Consider the following 22,500-nt stretch of genomic DNA (forward strand, 5'->3'; position numbering starts at 1 on the left):
CCGCTGAAACGGACGCAAGAATGGTTGGACCTGGGCCTGGAGGAGTCCTGTGAGGGCCAGCTGGATGAGAGGTGGAGAATGAGGAGGTGCGGAGTGGGCTATTTACTGTAACTGTGCTATCTGAAAATTACTGTAAGTCACAAAAAAGCCTGCAGCTTTTCCATTCAGGAAATATCAAACCTCTTGACAGGAAAGCAGGGGTGTCTTTTTTGACCTCGTTGTCAGGAGAGCACGCTGACCTTTTTTTAACAAGCTGCTTGAGTCGCTTAGATTATATTTTTCATCAGTGTTTCTTTATGCTCATTGTGAGCTGATTTATCGCTTAAAGTTTGGCTCACATTAGAGCGGTTTTCCCCATCATTGACTATAGAATAAATATGGGTCAGACTCAACCCTCTCCCCTGCTGACAATTCATCTGGGTTCTGCTCTGTTTCCTCAAAGGAAGAGCATTCCAGACAAGATTAGGCACACTCTATCACCGTGCTGATTTTTCATCGTCTCTTTCTTGGAGAACAATCCTCACAATAGCAACACATCACGTTTGGCCGCTGTGATATCATGCAGACAAAGACTTGCCAACTCACTTAGCCTACTTTCCCAGTGTGAGAGCACAATGCAGCATTTACACACACAACGGCCCGAAAATTGTTTATTGATGGAAGGGCTGAGTTCTGACATCCCATTTTGCATTCTCTCACAGGCCTCCAGTGCTGCTTAGCTTTTCAAAATTCAAGTCAAAATTAGACATACTGTAACAGAGCACAAACACTCAACATTTTGAGACCCAAACCAAAGTCCTTTTAGGCGCTCGGCGGCCATAATGCAACGCTTTTTGGGCACTTATCGGGCATCTATTTCGGCAGAAATGCGCGTGCACAAGGCTTCACGACACCAATCTTGCTCCAGTAGTGAGATCAAAACACATGATTGGCATGATATCTTCACAACACACCACATTATTGGCTCAATGTATTCACAACACACTACATGATTGGCTCAATGTATTCACATGTCGACGTTTTGCCGTGGAAGGGGTGGGATAGGTGTCAAACTGCCATTTTGGCGTTACAAACTAACCCCATGCATTTCTATGGAGGGTTTTTTGAGTGCTGTGTCTCCTCATTAGAAAGTCTCTGCCCAAACCGACCACATGCTTCTCATACTCCAAAGGTCTTTATTTGTGAGGGCTGTCACCTTACCAGCCAGGGGGCCCTAGCTCTACATGTGCTGTGTTATTCAGTCCATTAAAAGTGCTGGGTGATGCCTCCAGTCTTTAGTTTGGCCCCTCTCTCGTACGCTGCAGTGTTTTCCCTCCGGCGTGAGCTGCACACACAGACGGTCCTTGCTGAACTTGGCTCGCCGTGCGGGAGAGAAGCGAGGCTCACGGGCTCCTGAACGATTTTTGCCAAGGCCGCGATCCGACGCTCGAGTTGCAAGGGCCCCCCTCCGCAACATCAAAGCGGTGCTGTCGGTGCAAGGCTGGAGCGCCTCCCAAAAAACGCTCTCCTGCAGTCGAGCTTTCTCACCGATTCCTTCCGCATGAACGACTTCCTCCGGCCTCCACTGGGCCAAGTTCATATCAGCAATTAAGGTGAAAAATGAAGAGAGAGTGAGAGAGAGGGAGGGGAAAAAAAGTGATTGCACAGTGTTGCTTTGCCCTGATCACGGTTGAGTTTCTGTTGCTCAGCTATTGCTCAATGGATCAAAGAAACCCACCCCATTGAGATATGATGGATGGGAAATAATGACCTGTCTGCCAGACCTGTCTACACAATTGTCATAGCTTGATGGGACAGTGTGAGTGGAGTCTCTGAGAGCATGAAGAGGAGCAGCGGTGTGGAGGAATAAAAACAAAAAAAAAAAGACGCTGGCGGTGATCAGAGATTGGGACTTGGATGGACACATCTGGGCTTGAGGTCCTTCCTCCTCCGCCTCGGTCCCGAGCAGACATGATTAATCAATCCCAGATGTGTATAGGATGTATGCTGCGGGTTGCCGAGCCTTGGAGGCGACTCGCATTCCACGACTCAAATTGTCCACGAAGAATTGTCAGGGTCAGGGGTGCATGCAGGAGCGGAGGAGCGGAGAGGGGGACTGTAGCAGGGAGAAGGACAGGGGGCGTCCTTCCTCACCCCAGTCTGTACTCGCCTGACCTACTTTCTTCCTCCCGGCCTCTGTTTTCTTCTGGGATGAGTGTAATTTACCATTCATTCCCACAAAGTAATAATAAAATGCCATAGACACCGCTACATGAAAGACACGGCTGTCTCCTTTTAGGCCAGGGCGTGCGAATCGTTTCCCATGGTAATATTTAATTGCCGGAGTTGGCAAGCCGTGCAATTTGATCTAGTCCAGTGATATATATTAATAAAGCTATATTGCACTTGGCTGCGCTATTGTAGTTAATTAGACCTCAATCACACAGTAGGGTGCTGTGGGTGCTCTGAGTTGTATTATGTGCGATTGACTGGCCCTTGTGTTGCTTGACTGGCCTCAGCATGAGGTCATTGTGTTTGATTTGTGAAGTGCGCTTAACGAGATTAAGTCATATTTACGGACAAATAGAACAGCAAGGTGGTCACTGGGGTAGAACCTGCTAGAGACACTATGTCCCATTATTTTTGTTTCCACATGCAACCTTGTTCTGTCAAAATAGTGATGATACTTCCAGCAGAGTCTGTTTGACTCGAGTGAATCGCTCAGTATGGAAAACCAGAGACTAAAATGGGTTTTTCATGGGAAAGGTCGTTATTGATGGTGACTTGCAAACAGGCTCCTATTATGTAGTTATCCTATTAGACAGGCAAGAAGTAAACCCACTGTCCACGCTTTTTCAGACCAAAATTCAAACTTGGAATGCATAGCAGCAAACAGTGCAGGAATGTGATCACAAAAAATTAGAGCAACAGGAACTCCTGCAGGGGTTATTTGAGGCACGTAAATTACACTGGGTTTTTTTTGTGCAATTATTTTATACATGACAGTAAATCTAACGGTGAATGAGTAGAGAAAGGAGAATTTTCCCATGTTTCTCTCTCATTACCTCTCCTTCTCCCTTTGTTTTTTTTGTTTTCTCTCTCTCTTTCTTTCTTTCCACATACCTCATGTCCCCTCTTTCTCCGTCGTTCTCTCTGTCTCTCTTACAGACTACCGGACGGGCCCCTGCTTCCTGCAGGTCAACAACCAGATGTGCCAGGGTCAGCTGAGTGGCATTGTGTGCACCAAGACGCTCTGCTGTGCCACCATCGGCCGCGCCTGGGGTCACCCGTGCGAGATGTGCCCGTCCCAGCCGCACCCCTGTCGCCGCGGCTTCATCCCCAATATCCGCAGCGGAGCATGTCAGGGTGAGTAAGAGTGCTCACCCCCCCCCCCCCCCATCATTCATCCTCACCCCGATACAGATCCACAGGGGACCCTACCCCCCCCACCCCCCTCCCTGAAAAAAATCCACCCTTGCCGCTGCCGCCTGAACGCGGCTCAGGGACAACATCTGAGTCCCCTGGGGGCCCGATGAACTGCACTTCACCTCGCCTGCATCAACATTCCAGCTACAGGCCAGTGTCTGTGCAAATATGAGCCTTTCTCCCCCCATTGTCTGGCTCGTGCATTTGCACAAGGCTCCCTAATGGCTGGCCAGACTAAGCAGTAAAGGGAGTATCAATATATGGCGCGCATGTGAGGGAGGTCACAGCCTCACTTAGGTAAATGGAGCTCGTCACCGCTCAGCAATGTGGAACTCCTTCCCACGTTAGAGGGTTTCGGTAGGAGATAATGGCCGGCACTGTCTGGGGCTGGCCCATGCTGTCCTGAAGACGAAGAATGTTATTTCAAGGGAATGTGTAGATACTCCACATTCTTGCCCCCGCTGATATTGTCCCGCTTGTCCTGGTGTCCTTTTTTCTGATGGTCATCAGCTGAAAGCAAAGCTTCAGCCATTATTTGGGGTTATTTGAGGGACTCGGACAGACAAGACAATTGAGGGAAATATTGACGTTGCTGATTGCTTCGCCTGCAGTTATGCGGAAAGGCCTGGATTCCACCCTCTACTCTCTGACAGCATTTCGCGCTCCACACCGACACCCCCTCGGTTCCACACTGACCGCAGCTCACAGTTTTAGGTTCCTGTCTGATGCTCACGATCAGAGCGGCCGACGAGGCGGTGAACTCTCATTCCATCAGTTTCCCGTCTGAAAGCGGACGCTACATCAGAGAGACCCGTCGGAGGGAGAGCGAACGGCTCATATGTTTCCTCTCAGTCAGTCAACAGATAATGCTATGCGCTTGCATACCCCGCGCCTGCTAAGAGGAGAGAAGAAACGCCAGCCAGAGGAGCAGGGGTGGGGGCAGAACAAAGCGCGCGAGGGGTCTGAAAATTGCGTTGCTGGGCATTTTGAAATGTTCTTGGCTTGGAGGTTTTGGCAAACCTAGAAAGCACAGCCTGTTTTTGCCATGTTGTTTTTCTTTTTTTCTTTCTTTCTTTCTTTCTTGTTGAAAAAAAAGAATAACAGTGAACTGTTGGGCTGATTAGAACCAGACCGAGGGGTGTGGAGATTGGCATAGTAGAACAAGCGCTGACGCATGCCAACTGTCCCCCTGTCAGATGCGAGAAACAAAGAGGGCAGTCAGGTACCAGGGGCCGGGGGTAATAGATTCCTCCGGCCGCATGCGTGTTTTGCATGACACCCCGACACATAACAGCATGAGCTCACATCTATTACATGGGCTGCAGTGGGAGCGAATGTGGAGGGTTGCCAGCAAGGCTACACAGTCTGGCCAACAGCGTTGTAACCGCTAGAGGAAAAACTCAAGTTCTGCCATGATCTTACTCCATTTGTGCACAGAACCCCATGTTTTTACAGTCACTCTATCATTAGCAAATGCAGTGTTTTGTGCACTCAGAGAATGCATGGCAGGAGTCGTGACTAACTGGACATGGACTAGTGAGGTCTGCCAAATGCACATGAAGGAAACGCTGTCGCAGGGGCACACCCATGCACTAATGAAGTGTAAATGTGTGAAGAGACACAAAGAGGGGGTGATAAATGTCCGTCTTCCTCATAAAGCAACAGGAGAGTCGTGGACGTCCACTGGAGATGGGAGAACGTTCAACCCCAATGCTCCACAGAGCACTGAGTGCATTTATCACTGAAGCAATGAACAGCCGTCTTGTGAGATGGATGCATTTGCTATTTTCCTCTGTGACCAATCATTTGGCCATCATTTTAAAACAATCTGGACAGGGTAGTTTAATTTTACATTACACTTTAAACAGCCCTATAATCCCACTTGGGGTGGACGTAGCTTTCTCCCCTCGTTGAGACAAGCTAACCAAACGTTCTCCATCATTCTCTCCAGCTTCTTGCCAGCTGTTCCCCACACCGTATGTCCAGTATTACTGTGAAAGCATCTCATTTGTCTTGGTAGGAGTCTGGGACGCTCTGGTATATCCTGTATATGTTGAACCTATTGTCTATACTTGTCTCATCTCATCCCCTCTCTCACTCTCTCTCTCTTTCTCTCACTCTTTCCATCTCTCTCTCTCTCTCTCTCTCTCTCTCCATTAGATGTGGACGAGTGCCAGGCCATCCCAGGCCTGTGTGCTGGAGGCAACTGCATTAACACTGTGGGCTCCTATGAGTGTAAATGTCCCGCAGGCCACCGCCAGAGTGACACCAGCCAGAAGTGTGAGGGTAAGTCACCGGGACGCCAGAGGCAACGTGCACTACAACCACTCCGTGATAACTTTCTGAAAGCATCATTTCATTTTGTAGGTTATGCTACTATCCAAAGGGACTCATTGCAGGGAAAAGACGCACAGTACATGCATACAGCATGTGCTTCCTGTGGCTGACCACATAACGTTAGGCATTGTTCCAGCACATGAACTGTTTCAGGGACTCCATGCAGCATTACGCGGTCTCCATAGGATCCAGGTTTAGGTTCATGGGAAACCGAGTTCTCTGTTTAAGTGCTCCCTATTTGTGCAGTATTGCACACAATTGACCTTGAACAAATGTCAGTCTCCCAGATTAAGATTGTCTTGTTTAAAGTAGCAGACAGGCAGTTACAAACCAAGATTCACTTAAAAAAAAAAAAAAAAAAACTTAAGTAAGAAAGCCTTGGGGCCCCAATTTTAATGTAAAGTCTGAAGTCTTGCTAAAGCTAATTTAATCACCAGTCTAAACTAAATGCATGAATCCCATGAATAAGATCCTAAGCACAGACTCAGCACTCCCATATGCCACAGCTTTAGTTCATGCACAAGACCCTTTGGTCACTGAGTGACTTTGCAAGTCATTTATATTAGAGCCTTTTGTGTTATTAACTGTACATACAGCTCAGAGAAACAATAAAAGTAGTAAAAAATAGCCACTTCTTGGCTATGGCATGAACTTACAATAACTCTCTGCGGCATTGGTAAAAATGATCCTTTGTTTACTAAATGGTTGGTTAAAATTGGTGTAAATATGATTTAGACTAGTCGGTACCATGCTCTCATGAAAGCTACAAGACCGTAGCTTATGTTTGGAGATAAACCAGTGACCTATCTGGGGGAAAACCAGGATTCCTCTCAGCGCCCACTCAAGGCCTTGCTGACGAAACAAGGAGTGGTCCTACAGCACCGGGTGCCAAGCCAACACTGACATCCTATCTTGTTTGTTTTGAATAGCTGAATACCCAATATCCTCTGGCTTCTTAAACTGGCACGTGCAGAAAGCCCCTCGTTTGGAGAGGTCCGGCACTCGGGGCCTGATGTTTTTCAGACGCGGGACCTGAGCTGAGCGCTGGGTCGCATTACTTTGTGTTGACTGGGTGGAATTCAAACAATGCAGAGTGAAAACAGGCCGGCCGGGACACACAGCGAAGCTGAGCCTGTGGGTCTTGGACCAGGGCCTCCTCTTTGGGGAGATGGGCAGTGGTGGGGTGGGGGGCAGTGGGTGCGCAGCCCTACCCAGCTAAAATAAGTGTTGATCAGTCAAGTGGTGCAGTGCCAACGTGCTCAGGGCAGATGAAAGGTGAGTTCTCATCGTGCTTGTCTTGTCTCTGCACCCAGATGAGTCTTGCGTACCTCTTAGCCCTATGAGCCCAGAGACAGATATAATCAAGTCATTTAAACTAAGAAAACACAATTAGCCTGGCCTCCCTCGCTTCAGTGAAAGTTAATGGAAAGCTCTCCAGGCCTGTGCTAAATGCTAATCACGTGTATTGAACCTTATTCTCCTAAGAAAACAAGCTCATTTTTAGGACTTTCCAACCTCCTCCTAGTTTGCGTTTTGTTTCGTCCCGGAGAAACCCCATGGCCCAAGGGGCGATAGTTGCCCCAGATGAACAGTGCTGACAGCGCAGCTCTTAATGTGTGTGAAGCCCCAGGGTGCAGTTCACCCCCACAAACACCAACCCCACCAACTGTGTGTTATTAGCTCATGAGCACGGCCTGCCTCTCAATGATGAGCTGATGAGTGAGGCAATTCAGCGGCAACAGAGGCTGGTGTCTGTGCAGCACACACACACACACACACACACACACACACACACACACCAATGCTCCCACAAGGTTGAATGGGGTGAGAGTGCAATACCTGGCAGATCCTTTAATGACACAGTCGTGTGCGGCGTCTGTTTGCACTCCCCCCCCCCCGCCGTCTAATGGAGAAAAGGCCTGATTGTGCTTTTTACTGACGGTAAACTAAAAGCTCAGTGGCCGGACATAACAGAAGGGGTGCCCTGTGGCCTTTAAGGCTTTGAGGAGGGGAGGCTGTAGGCTGGGGTGGGTGAGGTAATTAAAGGGCTATTGGAGACTGTGGCCTGGGGCCAGAGGATGGACCAGACTCAGCAGTATTTGTGTGTGTGTGTGCGCGCGCGTGTGTGTGTGTGTGTGTGTGTGTGTGTGTGTGTGTGTGTGTGTGTGTGTGCGCGCGTGTGTGGGTGTGTTTTTGTGTGTGTGTGTGTGTGTGTTTGTGTGAGTTTGTGTGAGTGAAGGTGCTTGGAAGTGAGTAAGTGATTGTGTGAGTGAGTGTGTGAGTGTGTTAGTGTGTGTGTGTGTGGCGGGGGGTGGTGGGAGTAGTTAGTAGACTGGCTTTATTACCTCAGGCTGCAGGGCAATCTCCCACTCCCTTCACTTTGAGCCCATAGATTTATCTGGACGAGGTGTTGCCAAAGAGCACGGGTGAACATGCTACACTCCTGTTCTCCGCTGCTCCCGTTGTCCATATATCACGTCCGGCGGCAGGGCTTCGTGTGCTCTTAACATGTCTCATGTCCTTATGTTGCCCAGCCTGTTCACATCGTCTTTAAAATAAATGGAAGATTCTTCCGTCCGCTTAACATAAATACAGCGCTCTGGCACGAGACCAGCTGTTCACATTCGAACAAAGGAGCACTTTGGGTGGGAGGTCGAAGAGCTGTGATAGCGTTTGTGTAACATACATGGACCTCCCTGTAGTTTTAAAACTTCACACAAACCACGCACACACACACACACACATACACCACACACACACACACACACATGAGCAAACAGTGGCCATTAATCCATATGGCAGTTATTTCCTTCCAAATACAGTTGCGCGTCTGTTCTGTGTAAAGTCTGGGCCTGAGCGTATGGAATGCTGACACCACATTTATCTGCCTGTAGTTTTATGACTAGACTGGAGTGCTAAGAGTGAGAGTGTTGGGGTTTTTTGGTGTGTTGCAGCAGTTGGACAATAGTCAGCATGGAGGCATCACACCCTCTTTAGCTCCCGCTGGGTGCATCATAACCAAAACTCACTCCTCAAGCTGCCGGCACACCGGGAGAGGAATGGGGCCGCAACCACACCCCACACACGTCCAGATTTACACACTACGCCTTATGGAGCCCCTACGCTGTATAATTTTACTGGGCAAAATGTAATTGCATGGGTGTATAAATAAGCATAGCACGTCATTAAAAACGCTCACCCGGCTGGAACATCGATTCAGGGTTCAACGTCATATGGCCAGAGTGGGGTGGGTCGCCAGGGTTCTTTTTTCAACGCCGCGTGGCACCGAGGGCTTGCGGTGCCAAGTTGCCCCACTTTACTGCTGACGCGCACGTCTAGTTTTTGGGCTGACTGCCGCTGGGCTGTACTTTGATGAAGTGCTAGCATGGTGCTAGCGAGCGGGTGAAGGAGAGGGGGAGGGGGGGGTGGTACACTTTCCACCTGGCGCTGTTAAAAGCCCCAGCGTGGCGCGGACCGCCTCGCGTAATCCTCCGAGATGCCGCCTGACAGACGCGGCTAATTGCCGAACACCGTAAAACACATCCATACTGCTTTTGTTTGAAAGGGAGCAGCCCGTGTGCCAAAACCTGTGTATGTGTAACTTAACCTAACAGCCCTCCATCTCTGTCAGTGTACAGATTTCATGGTCAGACAAGTCCAGGAGGACGTCCAAAACCCCCTTTGTCCTTGTTTCAACTCCTGCTCTTATTAGCACAAAAATGCCAAAATCCGGTGTGTTTACATCGAACTGGCAAATGAAATAATTGGTCACAGAAGTTTCGACTCACAGGATGAAAAATGCCCTCTGTTTGTGCCAGTGACTCTCTCATTTAGTCTACGTTATGACTCAGACACGCCGTGTTTTCTTTGGGGGTTTCAGACATTGACGAGTGTGCCACCATCCCTGGCGTGTGCAACGGAGGCGACTGCACCAATACAGTGGGCAGCTATGTCTGCACCTGTCCACGCGGCTACATCACCTCTTCAGACGGCTCCAGATGTGTCGGTAAGTAACCTCCACCACCTTCTCCCCAGTGACCACCCTACCCAACCAACCCCCCCCCCTCTACCCTCCTCCATCCCTCTCTCTCTCTCTCTCTCTCTCCCTCCCTCTCCCTTTCTCCTTCTCCCTCTCTCTCTCTCTCCTCTCTCTCTCTCTCCCTTTTCCTCTCCATCTCTCCTTCTCCCTCTCTCTCTCTCTCCCTCTCCCTCTCTCTCTCTCTCTCCCTCTCCCTCTCTCTCTTTCGCTCTCTTTCCCTCTGGCTACCTGGCTAGACACCCAGTCCTTGATCGTGAGAGGGCAAACATCTGGGATGGTGATCTGTGAAGAGCACCCCCCCCCCCCCACACACACACACACACACATCTCCCCCCACCTGCCTGCCTTCCTGGCGTGTGCATGCTCAGGCACGTGGCCCAGTCGGAGCTGATAGCAGCGTTTAGCTTAGCGGCAACCCTCTGACTCAGCCAAGACATCTGCCAAAAATGCACCCAGGTGTGGAACGTGTGCAGACACACATTTCAGAGGCCTAGGCCACGATGGAACCTAGGATAGGTTTCCCCATTTTTTTTGGAGGGGATGGGACGGATACACAATAAGGTGGTGTCTACTGAGGCTGAATCAGACATGTCTGGTCAAGAACTTAATGGCAGAATAGAGCACTAATTGAAAAGTTCTGTGCCAAGGCATCCTAGAAAGAGAAAGAGAGAGGGAGAGTAAGTATGTGTGTGTGTGTGTGTGTGTGTGTGTGTGTGTGTGTGTGTGTGTGTGTGTGTGTGTGTCAGTCGTGCTGCTCAATCTCTTACGGGTCAGTGTGTGTCATTGTTTTCGCTTTGGCAGGACACCCGTTTTCCATTCCATCTGGGGGAAATCTTCACTCCGCTTGTTTGTTGTCTGTTGGCAGGAAGAGAGCTGGAGTTTAGGGATGGGGTTGGGGCGGTGAGGGGGGTTGTGGGGGCATGGAGGGTGGTTGGTGGTGGGGTGTAAAATGGAAATGAAGACTGAATGCAGTCGACACGGATCTGACAAGGGCGTTCTGTTGGCTCGTGCCAGATTGCTCAGCGTCAAGGTAAACGCATCTGGGAGTGATTAGAGCCGGATTGGGTGGGGTGGGGTGGGGTGGGCGCTGAGCCGACATCATCATGACAACAAATGAAAGTTGACACAGACGGGGGGACAGTTACACTAGAGGAGAGGACAGAAAGAGAGAGATAGTGAGGAAGAGAGAGAAAAATAGAGAGAGATAGTAAGGAAGAGAGAGAGAGAGAGAGAGAGTGAATGAGAGAGAGAGAAAGATAGAGATAGTGAGGAAGAGATATAGTGAGGAAGACAGCGAGTGAGTTAGAGAGAGAGAGAGAAAGAGAGATAGCAAAGAAGAGAGACAGAAAGGATAGAGAGAACGATTCTGAGAACAGACAGAGCAACAGTGAACTGAAGTGAGTAAAATAGCTAGACGCAGATAAAAGTAGGGATCCATAGAAGAGACCACCCTCCTCTCCCTCTCTCACTCCGATGCTGAAGGAGTGCTTAATGCATATGTTGGAGGTGATGGGGGTGATGAGTGTGTTGGAGATTTGGGGGTGGTGTTGGAGATGTGGGGGTGGTGTTGGAGATGTAGGGGTGGTGTGGGAGATGTGGGGGTGGTGTTGGAGATGTGGGGGTGGTGTGGGAGATGTGGGGGTGGTGTGGGAGATTTGGGGGTGGTGTTGGAGATGTGGGGGTGGTGTGGGAGATGTGGGGGTGGTGTGGGAGATTTGGGGGTGGTGTTGGAGATGTGGGGGTGGTGTTGGAGATTTGGGGGTGTTTGGGGGGTTCCTCTGGGGCTCCTCTGCTCCGCCAGGCCTGGGCTCTGTGGAGCCACTCATCAGAGGGAGAGACATAGACGGGCCCAGAGAGAGAAGCTGCTCACAACACACACACACACACACACACACACACACACACATACACACAGCATTCCTCCGAGCCCAGGCAGAGATGCTCACTGTTGATTCTGGCACATGGGCTTCTTCCTTCTTTGTCTAGCTAGCTCATTCACTGTGTGTGTGTGTGTGTGTGTGTGTGTGTGTGTATGTATCTGTGTGTGTGTGTGTGTGTGTGTGTGTGTGTGTGTCTGTCTGTGTGTCTCTGGGGGTCAAGTTATTTCTCTCCCACTGCTTCTTGAAGTGTTTTATTTGTACAACAATTCTTCTTCTCCAGCCAGTCCTCTCTCTCTGTCTCGTTCACACTCTCTCTCTCTCACACACACACACACATACACACTTTTTCACACTTTTTCTCTTTCTAGCTTGCTCTCATGCACATGTTCTCTCCCTCCCTTTTTGCTCTCCTTGGGTTCATTTCTCACTTAAGACTGCCCATCTGTCTTGTGTAGTAACCTTGTGAACTTTCGGGCGTCCCCTGGAAAAAAGTAAAGTGAGCGCAGAAGTTCGACCCGTGTGACACGTTGACACGTCCTCCATATATTCTCTACTGGAGCGGGCGCCTGTGGGAACCACTTCTCTTCTACATATGCTCTTTTCTCTCTCTCTCTCTCTCCCTCCCTACTTCCCTCTCTTCTAGAGATTTCACTCAGTTGAGCATTGAAGCCCCTCATCCCCCCTGACCTGGCCCACATTTCTTGATTAAATCCCCCCTTCCTCCAGTGCCCCCACCAAACTCTCTCTTTCTCTCTCTCTCTCTCTCTCTCTCTTGGAATGTCGGCTGGGCTGATTTTTTGGGAGCCTGCCGCTGGGTCGGTTCTGCTCCTAGCGTGGCGAACCGTTCCGGAGGGAGCTGTTGGGTCCGACGCTAATCAGCCCTAATGCCCTGTCGCACAGTGAAAGCCCAGTCTGTAAAAAATCTTGCAAAATGAGAGCATGAGCCTGTGTGTGTGTGTGCGTGTGTGCGTGCGTGCGTGTGTGTGTGCGTGTGTGTGTGTGTGTGTGTGTGAGTAAATTAATGTGTGTGTGTGTGTGTGCGTGCGTGCGTGTGTGCGTGCGTGCGTGCGGGTGTGTGTGCGTGTGTGCGTGTATTCGTGCGTGTGCACTCGAGGTCTGTTTCCAATTTAACTCATCATCTCCATCAGCGTCCCTCCAAGCCCTCCCGCCTGCCTCTCCCCCACTAACACCCTCCCTCCACACTCCCACCACCAGCCACCCCCACCCCCACGCCACCCTGAGCTCTGCCCCCAGCTGGGCTGCTGCAGTGGGAGAGCCAGGGTGCCAGCGAGGGTCCGGAGCTGTACCCTCCACCCCAGCGGCTTCTCATGTCTGATATAATTGGCCAGGATTGCTCCACATGGAACAGTTTAATTCCAGACTGCTGCCTCATTAGCGAAGTTAATCGACTTGTGCTGCCCCTCCCCCCCAAATCCTTCTTCACTTTCATATGCATGGTGTACGTATACAACACCAACGCCAACACCCCCCTCCACACACACACACACACACACACACATTCTCCCTCTCTTTCTCTCTCTCTCTCTCTCTCTTTCTCACATTTGTGCTCTCTCTCTCTCACACACACACACACACACGTCTCAAAGTCTCCCACCACACTCTGAGCTGACCCAACTCATTGACCTTGGCCTAGGGAGCCGTAGTGAACAACTCCATTTGAGTGCGGTGCCCTTTGGATCTCCAAGGGCCTTACAACCTTTACAGCTACCACCTCATAAATTAACTTCCTCTCAGGCTACCTTCTCAGGCCTGCCATGTTCACCAGGAGGGTAAGAAAGAAACGAAATAAAGGTTTGAATTATAGCTGGGACACTGGACACGTCAGTAGCCTTTAATAGCGGCTTTCTGAACTCTCCCCACAACCATGTCACCTCTGAGCAGCTTGTAAAGGACTGAGTGTATACTGTATAAAAAATAACAGGCCGCCAGCGCAGACAGCAGTTAAAGGTGCCTGGAGGTGTACTTGCAGTGAGTGTGGTTGCTAATGTCATTTGGCTTGACCTCCCTGACCCTCAGGAGCACATGATGAATGTGGGCCATTATGTTCTCTCATTCTCTCAGAAAACCTTTCTCCCACTCACAAACACACATCCAAACACACACACACACACACACACACACACACAGATTCATGCTCGCCTTTTTCCTTCTGATTATGGAATATGTTTAATCTGTTATTGTATGCTTACACACCTGTTTGTTTCACTCTCTTCCTCTCTTCCTCTATCTTCATCTCTTCCCCTCTCTCTCTCTCTCTCTCTCTCTCTCTCTCTCCCTATTGCAGACCAGCGTCTGGGCATGTGTTTCTCGGCGATGGCCAGTGGACGCTGTGCTGGGGAGCTGAGTGGCCAGTACACCAAGATGCAGTGCTGTTGTGACCTGGGCCGCTGCTGGGCAGCCGGACACCTCTCTGAGGTCTGCCCCGTACGGGGAACCGGTGAGTAACACTCATATCAAACCGGATATTAACAGTACACAGAAGTATGCCTCATAGAAATTGAGCATACTGTGTAGGTAGTGTACTTGGCTTCCTCATAAGACGTCTAAAATGGGCCAACCAACACAATGGTATTCTGTGTGAAAGTGAACTTATTGCACTCTTGGTATGCTTCAAGCAAGCACTTCCCCCTTCAGGCAAAGCTCTCCCTGTACACTAAATTAGATTAGAGGAATATAAGGTTATGAAGGCCATTAAGGTGATTATATTCCAAAATCCTTGTTGTAATCTGTTCTCATTATCATTATATTTGCTGTGTGCTTCAGATGTTCCCAGAAAGCATCATAGGCATTCACAGCTCAGTAGATCTTTATGTTTCTCTTTATACTGTAGCTTTCAACAGATACAGTAACAACCTGTGGGGAATACACTCTTAAGAAGTACAGCGGATAGCCAAAACTGTTGATAGTGGGGATCACTTGTTTTTTTTTGTGTACGTTTGAAAGAACAGGATTGTGACATTCTTGCTTTACCCTTCACGAATGATGGAGCAATGAAAAATATCTCATACTCAAAATGTGTATCTTTACACTAACCTTCCTTCCTGCCTTTCATCATGTCCTAGCCCTCTTATCTCATGTTTATGTCCCTTTGATATGTCCTTTGTACATGAAAAATTTAAATGAGATGTGCTTAACGACATTAGACACATATTCAGCTCGACAGTGTGGAAAGGGTACTCCAAGTGACATGATTTTTATGAATTGAACTTACAAATGGAATTTTCCACTTAATATATTTTTGAGGCCGAGGTAAACCCTGGACAACTGAAACGGTGGTTGTTAACTTAGCGGATATGGGAGTTCTACTGCACTGCATCTTTAGTGGCCTTACTACCAGACCGTGTACTACCAAAGTGAGTCATATGATGACCAGAACACGATGGCATTTTCAATTACTGCTGTCCAAGCTCCTTACATTTTTTACAAGATTTATGACTTTGACTAGAAGACCTTCGTCCATCAATTAGTCTGTAAAAGTGAAAAAAAAGTCTGCCCGTGATCACAGGATTGTGTTTGTGCCTGCCATGACATCTCGAGAGTACAGCTTTTTCCTGAAAAGTGAGTGACATTACTGGCCAGTCATTAGTTTTGGCCTCCGGTGAGGGTCATTAGTCCTGATCACCCTGTCCCGACTTGCCAGAGACCACCGGAATGTGTTAACGTGGGGCAAAGGCCAGGTGGAGGAGGAGGTGATGTCATGCCTTTTAAAAAATGATAACTCCTCCTGGCTGCTCCTGATGGGGTTTTAAGCAAGATGGAAATGAGGGGTCCGTGTAGGGCAGCTTTAGGTCTTCCATCTTACTTGCGTGTCCTCTCCACCCCCCGTGTTTGGGTGGTGGACACAGCGCACCTCCTTCCCAGATGACTCCGCTCTTGGCTCCATGGCTGGACCAGTTCACATGATAAATGGGTGTGCTGGTGGTGTCCAGCCTGCGCGTGTATGTGTGTGCCAGCGCATGTGGTTGTTGGTTCATGAGAAGGTTTACAGGCCTTCTCTGCGGAGGTCTGAGGACAGTGGAAAAATGCTTCTCATTAGATTTCGGTCGGCACGCTTTTGTGTGGTTCATTTTACATGGATGTCATTTCCTCAGATTGGTGACAGAGCTGGAAGCATGTCAATGCAGACCTAGTAATGTTTTTTTCTTTCTTTCTTTCTTTCTTTCTTTCTTTCTTTCTTTCTTTCTTCCTTTCTTTCTTTCATTTCCTTTTCTCCTCTCCTCTGTTCTCCTCTCTCATTCTGTCCTGACTCTTCTGTCCTGGATCTTTCTTTCTTTTCCCCATGTCTCTCTCTCTCTCTCTCTCCCTCTCTCCCTGAGCAGATGAGTTCAGGCGCCTGTGCATCCAGGGCCTGCCATATGCCAATGGAGGAGGTTACCCCAACGGTGGAGTCTACCCTAACGGTGGAGGTGGAAACGGTGGCCATGGCTACAACGGCTACAAGGTCAACGGGGGCAACGGTGGCAACGGGGGCAACGGTGGTGGCAATGGTGGTGGCAATGGCGGCAACGGTAATGGATTCCCAGACATCGGTGAGTGCATCTTTTACACAAACCACTGGATAACGGGTGCTATTCTGGTTGGCTATTGTCATTAATGTCAGTTAAAGTCAGTTGGTCGTTGACTGGCATTATTTACCATTATTGGCTTTAAATGGCATTATTTTCATTTACTGCCAAGTCACCACCTCTGTGGTCCTTTATCAGTAATACCACTGACTGCATTGGATGGTACGTATGTGTTCTTTCTAGACACTGTGAAAGTGAACGAGACCATCGATGTGTGTAAGCACTTCACCAACCTGTGCCTGAACGGACGCTGTATACCCACACCCACCAGCTACCGCTGCGAGTGCAACATGGGCTACCGACAGGACGTCCGCGGAGAGTGTATCGGTACGACCCCTAAACCCAGTCTCATGAAACCCCAATGATAAACACCCATAAAAGGACTCTGTTGGTTATTGTTTTTGTCATAATTATTGAGTCTGAAGTGTACAGAATTCCTACAGGTAATTCTGAGTAAACATAGCACAGCACTACAAATATTATTCATGCCTATCGTGTATGCTAGCCCCTCAGCTGTGAGCTGTGGCATGTTGTCTTAGCCGTGTTCCATGTTTTTCAGACGTATGACAGAAGTAGCGAGCCCAGACAGCTCAGTGTGTGGTCACCTCTCAGTAGGTGGCATTCAATTGATGTGACCCACATCCTGTGGGTTTATTAGGCATGCGTAAAACTCCCTCACACGTGGTCACTCCCCGTTGTTCTGAGTGGTAGAGCCCAGGACCCCTCTGGATTGTAACACTCTGCTGCCATCTTAAGACAAGTCAGGGCACCTTCCTCTCAGAGTGAGAACATGGTGAAAGCACTGTTGATTTGATCTGAAAAATACCCCTCCTATCAGTTCATACGAGGATCTCTTTGTTCACCTGCAGATGTGGATGAGTGTATCAGCAGTCCCTGTGTGAACGGAGACTGTGTGAACACACAAGGATCGTACCACTGCAAGTGTCTCGAGGGATACCAGGGCACCCCCACCAAACAGGCCTGCATCGGTAGGTCCTCACCTAACTCAATGGCTAGGTAGCCCTGAGAGTGTTTTTTTATGATTGTGTGTGTGTGTGTATCATTATATTCTAAAATAAGTGTAAGTCTGTCCTCCTACTCTACACTATTAAATGCTGTATGCAGTTGTTGTTCACAAGCACATTAAACATGTACCCCATTTGCAAATCCCCTCTTCTCACCTTCTTCTGTCATAGACATTGACGAGTGCATCGTAAATGGAGTCATGTGCCGTAACGGGCGCTGTGTCAACACTGACGGAAGCTTCCAGTGCATCTGCAACGCTGGTTTTGAGCTCACCCCTGACGAGAAGAATTGCATTGGTGAGTGATAGTAGCTCGACAGCTGAGTTTCCATCTGAACACAGCCTCAATCTCCACAAAAAGGCCAGAAACAACAACTCCTGCCAGTTTCACATAGTTGTTCCCCAAACATATCTGAGATTCCCAGGCAACTGAAGGTAATCTGAGCTGACTTACAGAAGTCTGCCATGCCACAGGCTAATGCTTCCTGACGGCCTCAGAAACCACTGAGGGAAAGCGTACTTCCACAAGTGAGTCCTGCTAACTCTCAACTCTTTCTCTCTCTCTCTCAGACCATGATGAGTGTGCGACCACTAATATGTGCCTGAACGGCATGTGCATCAATGAAGACGGCAGCTTCAAGTGCATCTGCAAGCCTGGTTTCACCCTGGCAGCTAGTGGGCGCTATTGCATAGGTATTACAGTAGATTACAGTAGACTTTTGTAACAGACAGCACCAGCAGACACACAGTACATTTGCTCCTTTGTTGTACCTTAATGCCCCGTTCACATACTATATGTACACATCATTGTCCCTAATGGGCCTCCGTCCTTTTCATAATCACACATAATGGTGCCCTCTGTAGAGGGATTGGAGTACTGAACGAGCCCTTTGCCCTCTTCACAGATATTGATGAGTGTCAGACGCCAGGGATCTGCATGAACGGCCGCTGCATCAACTCCGAGGGCTCCTTCCGCTGCGAGTGTCCTCCGGGCCTGGCCGTAGATGTGGACGGCCGCGTGTGCGTGGACACCCACATGCGCACCACCTGCTACGGCGCCATCAAGATGGGCACCTGCTCACGGCCCTTCCCCGGCGCCGTCACCAAGTCTGAGTGCTGCTGTGCCAGCCCTGAGCACGGCTTCGGAGAGCCCTGCCAGCCGTGCCCAGCCCGCAACTCCGGTAACCATCTCAATGGCATCATACAACTACATTTAGATATGGAGGGTCATCTTATAGTACCTAACATACTGTATAAGAAGGTCATCTCATAGTACTTCATAGTATCGGGAGATGGACCTCCCACTATAGGGACGTTTATTTCCCCTTTCAATCATGAGTCATCACATAATAATGAGTAATGAATTTGAGCTTCAGACAAAGCGTCCACTATGTGTCCTTCACTCTGGAGTTCTTCAGAAATACCAAAACAGGCACACAAAGATAAACATTTCTGAGACCCTACTGGGCTCTGTAAGCAAGTCTAAGAGGACAGGGATAAATCCCAGCCTGTCCATTATTTGTTATGTATAAAGCACAGTGAAGGGATAGGATGGACTTCTGTGATGGCAAAGTCTGGTGGAAGTTAGCAAAAAAGCAGCTATCATTGCTCATAGCAGCTTTCATGAACCCAAAGATAATATTGTTGTCTGGTTGCGTGGAGGGCAGACCAGTGGGACGCTAGTGTTACCACTTTGAGGAGGCTGCTCGCTGGTGTTTGAGAAGTCGATGTTTGGATTCGGCTGAACTGATTGTTCTCTGGCCCTGGTGCTGGCCCTTGCTCTTCCCAGCGGAATTCCTGGCAGTGTGCAGCAGCGGGATCGGGATCACGGCCGACGGACGAGGTGAGTACAGTTGGAACGCCGCCGTGGCGAAACAGCTATGAGCCCCTGCTTTTAAAATACACCCTGCCATTACGATTCGTTACGCTGACATGAAACAGTCTCCCTCTTCCTTTCCCTGGGAATTTACGAGCGATTTCATAAAACTGACCTCAGCGTTTAGTTCTAGCCTGCATCGAGAGAGCTACACAGTGACACATGAGTCCAGATCCCTCCTGAGCATCACACTGATGTTGTTCTGTTTTCCACTTTCAGATATCAACGAGTGTGGCCTGGACCCCGACATCTGCCAGAATGGCATCTGCGAGAACCTGCGTGGAAGTTATCGCTGCATCTGCAACAGCGGCTACGAGCCCGACTCCAGCGGGAAGAACTGCGTGGGTGAGTGTCTCCGGCAGGCCGGCTCCATAGCGCGCGGGTACCGCTGCTGTCCAGCAGGCGCCGTGCCCAAACCACAAACAGCTCTGAATGTTTTGACTGTCTCTCTCCTTTCCTCTCACGTCCAGAGGTAGTAGTAGTCACTGGGCCTTTTTTGGTTGTGCGCGTGCGCGTGTTTTGCACTGATGAAAGTGAATGCCTTTCCCCCCGCAGATATTAACGAGTGTCTGGTCAACCGCCTGCTGTGTGACAACGGCCTGTGTCGGAACACCCCTGGCAGCTACACATGCTCCTGTCCCAAAGGCTACGTCTTCAAGCCGGACTCGGAGACCTGCGAAGGTGACTTCCACTCTGAGCTGATCAGCCTCAAGTCACACTCTATTAACTACAGTTGGTCGTCTAGGGGAATGTTAAGTGTAGCCATATGATGCAATCTCCTTTGTCCACAATGTCCAGACTTTTTAATAGTCATTAATACTGCTTTCATCTTTCATTTATTTCTGGCTGGACTTCAGACAGCCAGATGTGGAGACGTCACATACCGACTTTTCTCTCTCCGTTTCAGATATCGACGAATGCGAGTCCAATCCCTGTGTCAACGGCGTCTGCCGCAACAACGCCGGCTCTTTCGTTTGCGAGTGCTCCCACGGCAGCAAGCTGGACTCGACCAACACCGTCTGCGTCGGTAAGTAAAGGGATCGCCCATGCCAGCGCCTGCTCCATTACACAGTGCCATGCCATGCCCACCACCCACCACCGTCCTCCTCAAGCCCCAGAGAGTGCCAGAGTCCAGGCCAGTGTTATTATACGGGGCTGAGTGCAAACTCCGGGTTTGGCGTCCGGCCGGCGTTGAGTTCACGGAGGTTCAGGGAGGTTTACGCTGGTGCAGTATAAACACGCCTCGTGGTCGTGGCAGGCCTGGCCTGGCCGCTCACCCCGCTCACATCTCAGGCAATCATCTGCAGATCTCATCTCTGCCGTCTGGTGACTCACTGAGTAAACAACATGGGATTTCTCCTCATCACTCCGAGTCCAGAGATTCCTTCGCCCCCCCCCCCTTCCCCGTATATAGCTTTGACGTTGTGCAGACATTACTGTGCATTGACATTAACGCACATCTCTTTGTGGTTATGTGATCCATTTGGCACGCAGATTGCAATTCATATTTCCCCTCCTTATTTTCTTAACTCGGGTTGTCTGTCATCGAGGGCTGTTTTCCGTGAGGAATACATTTGCCTATGATTAAAATCAGTGATGCGTGAATCACTCTCTCTGTCTCTCTCACATGCAATAGGCTGTGTGAGGACACTTGGTTCTGACTAAATACCTCGAGTATAAACATTCCTTTATTAGTGAGCAGAGCCACTCTAGTTCTGCATCGGGAGAGAGTGCTCAGACAGACCATGTTTATACTAGTGTTTAATCTAATTTGCATTAATGATATGGTTTGTGTGTGGCACCTCCCTATGTTGTTTGGATAAATCTGTGTTTGTGTGTGTGTGTCTGTGTGTGTGTGTGTGTGTGTGTGTGTGTGTGTCTGTGTGTGTGTGTGTGTGTGTGTGTGTGTGTGTGTGTGTGTGTGTGTGTGTGTGTGTGTGTGTGTGTGTGTTTGGGTGTGTCTGTCTGGTCTGGCTCCTTCCTGCCTGGCCCTGAACCACAGACAGCATGAAGGGCACCTGCTGGCTGAACATCCAGGACGGCCGCTGTGAGGTCAACATCAACGGGGCAACGCTGAAGTCCGAGTGCTGTTCCACTCTAGGGGCTGCCTGGGGGAGTCCTTGTGAACCCTGTGAAGTCGGTGAGTCGCAATGGAGAGCACACACAGTAATAGTCCACTGCACACACACACATATACACATATACACACACACACACACACACACACACACACACACACACACACACACACACACACACACACACACACACACATACATACACACACACACACAAATACACACACAATATTCAGCATTCAGTACAGTATGCATTCACATATGTCCAAAAGACACATACTTGCTATCCCACTAATATCCCCTCTCTCCTCTCCACAGACACAGCCTGCACCAAAGGTCTGGCCCGTATGAAGGGCCTGGTGTGTGAAGGTACAGTGTGACCGCTCTCTCAGTATCACTCCAGCACCGCCTGCTGCTTTCAATTTGCTCAGAGAATCTGTCTCCGTCTGAACCAAATGACTTCCATTCCAGAAAAATGCAAAAAAAGGTCTCATCTTCTCTCTCTCTCTCTTTCTCTCTCTCTCTCTCTCTCCTCCCTCTGTTCCCTAGATATAAACGAATGCGAGGTGTTCCCCGGGGTGTGTGTCAATGGCCGCTGTGTGAACACGCATGGCTCATTCCGCTGCGAGTGCTCGGAGGGCCTGACGCTGGACGGAAGTGGAAGGACCTGTGTGGGTACGAGACACAACTGCCCCCACCCCAACACACACACACACACACACACATGCATAAAAGTACAGATGGAGGATGCCAAACTTCCTACATAGTACATAAAGTTCCTTAAACAACACGAACATGTGAGACCAAAGTCTTGCACAGGTGTGCAAGGGAGATGCCTCTTTGGCTGTTTGGGCTGTATGCACACAGTCTGAGAGCTTTTTTCTGAGAACATGGGTGACTGATGGCATTATAAAAGTCCAGTATGGTCTCTCAGTGCATATGCATTTGAGTGTACTGTGCTATATGCGAGCATATTGTGTTGTATAATTGAGCTGAATGATTTGCTTGTGTGTGTGTGTGTGTGTGTGTGTGTGTGTGTGTGTACAGACATGCGAAGCGAGCAGTGCTACCTGAAATGGGACGAGGACGAGTGTGTCGAGCCGTTGCCAGGGCGATACCGCGTGGACATGTGCTGCTGCTCCGTGGGCTCGGCCTGGGGCGTGGACTGTGAGGAGTGCCCCAAGACGGGCTCCCCAGAGTACAAGGCCATCTGCCCCCGTGGGCCCGGCTTCGCCAACCGCGGAGACATCCTGACCGGCAGACCCTTCTACAAAG

The 22,500-nt window shown here is 49.5% G+C and overlaps 1 protein-coding gene across 1 annotated transcript in view; it reads left to right on the forward strand.

The window, feature by feature from the left end:
• The window catches only part of fbn3 (fibrillin 3), a gene marked incomplete in the record, with an annotated part of 63,593 nt that overhangs the window by 15,287 nt on the left and 25,806 nt on the right, over positions 1–22,500 (forward strand). The window contains 18 exon segments of the mRNA XM_076278749.1: positions 3,148–3,345; positions 5,566–5,691; positions 9,623–9,748; positions 13,967–14,119; positions 16,002–16,211; positions 16,431–16,574; positions 17,117–17,236; positions 17,444–17,569; positions 17,842–17,964; positions 18,177–18,452; positions 19,061–19,114; positions 19,367–19,492; positions 19,703–19,828; positions 20,055–20,174; positions 21,150–21,287; positions 21,544–21,594; positions 21,775–21,900; positions 22,273–22,500. Of these exon segments, the coding sequence (XP_076134864.1) occupies positions 3,148–3,345; positions 5,566–5,691; positions 9,623–9,748; positions 13,967–14,119; positions 16,002–16,211; positions 16,431–16,574; positions 17,117–17,236; positions 17,444–17,569; positions 17,842–17,964; positions 18,177–18,452; positions 19,061–19,114; positions 19,367–19,492; positions 19,703–19,828; positions 20,055–20,174; positions 21,150–21,287; positions 21,544–21,594; positions 21,775–21,900; positions 22,273–22,500 (2,571 nt within the window).

Source organism: Alosa pseudoharengus, unplaced genomic scaffold (assembly GCF_046254945.1).
Source record: "Alosa pseudoharengus isolate Yale_2024_CS ecotype anadromous, Long Island Sound unplaced genomic scaffold, YU_APseudo_1.1 YU_APseudo_1.1_scf_11, whole genome shotgun sequence".
In the NCBI taxonomy this organism is placed as follows: Eukaryota; Metazoa; Chordata; class Actinopteri; order Clupeiformes; family Clupeidae; genus Alosa; species Alosa pseudoharengus.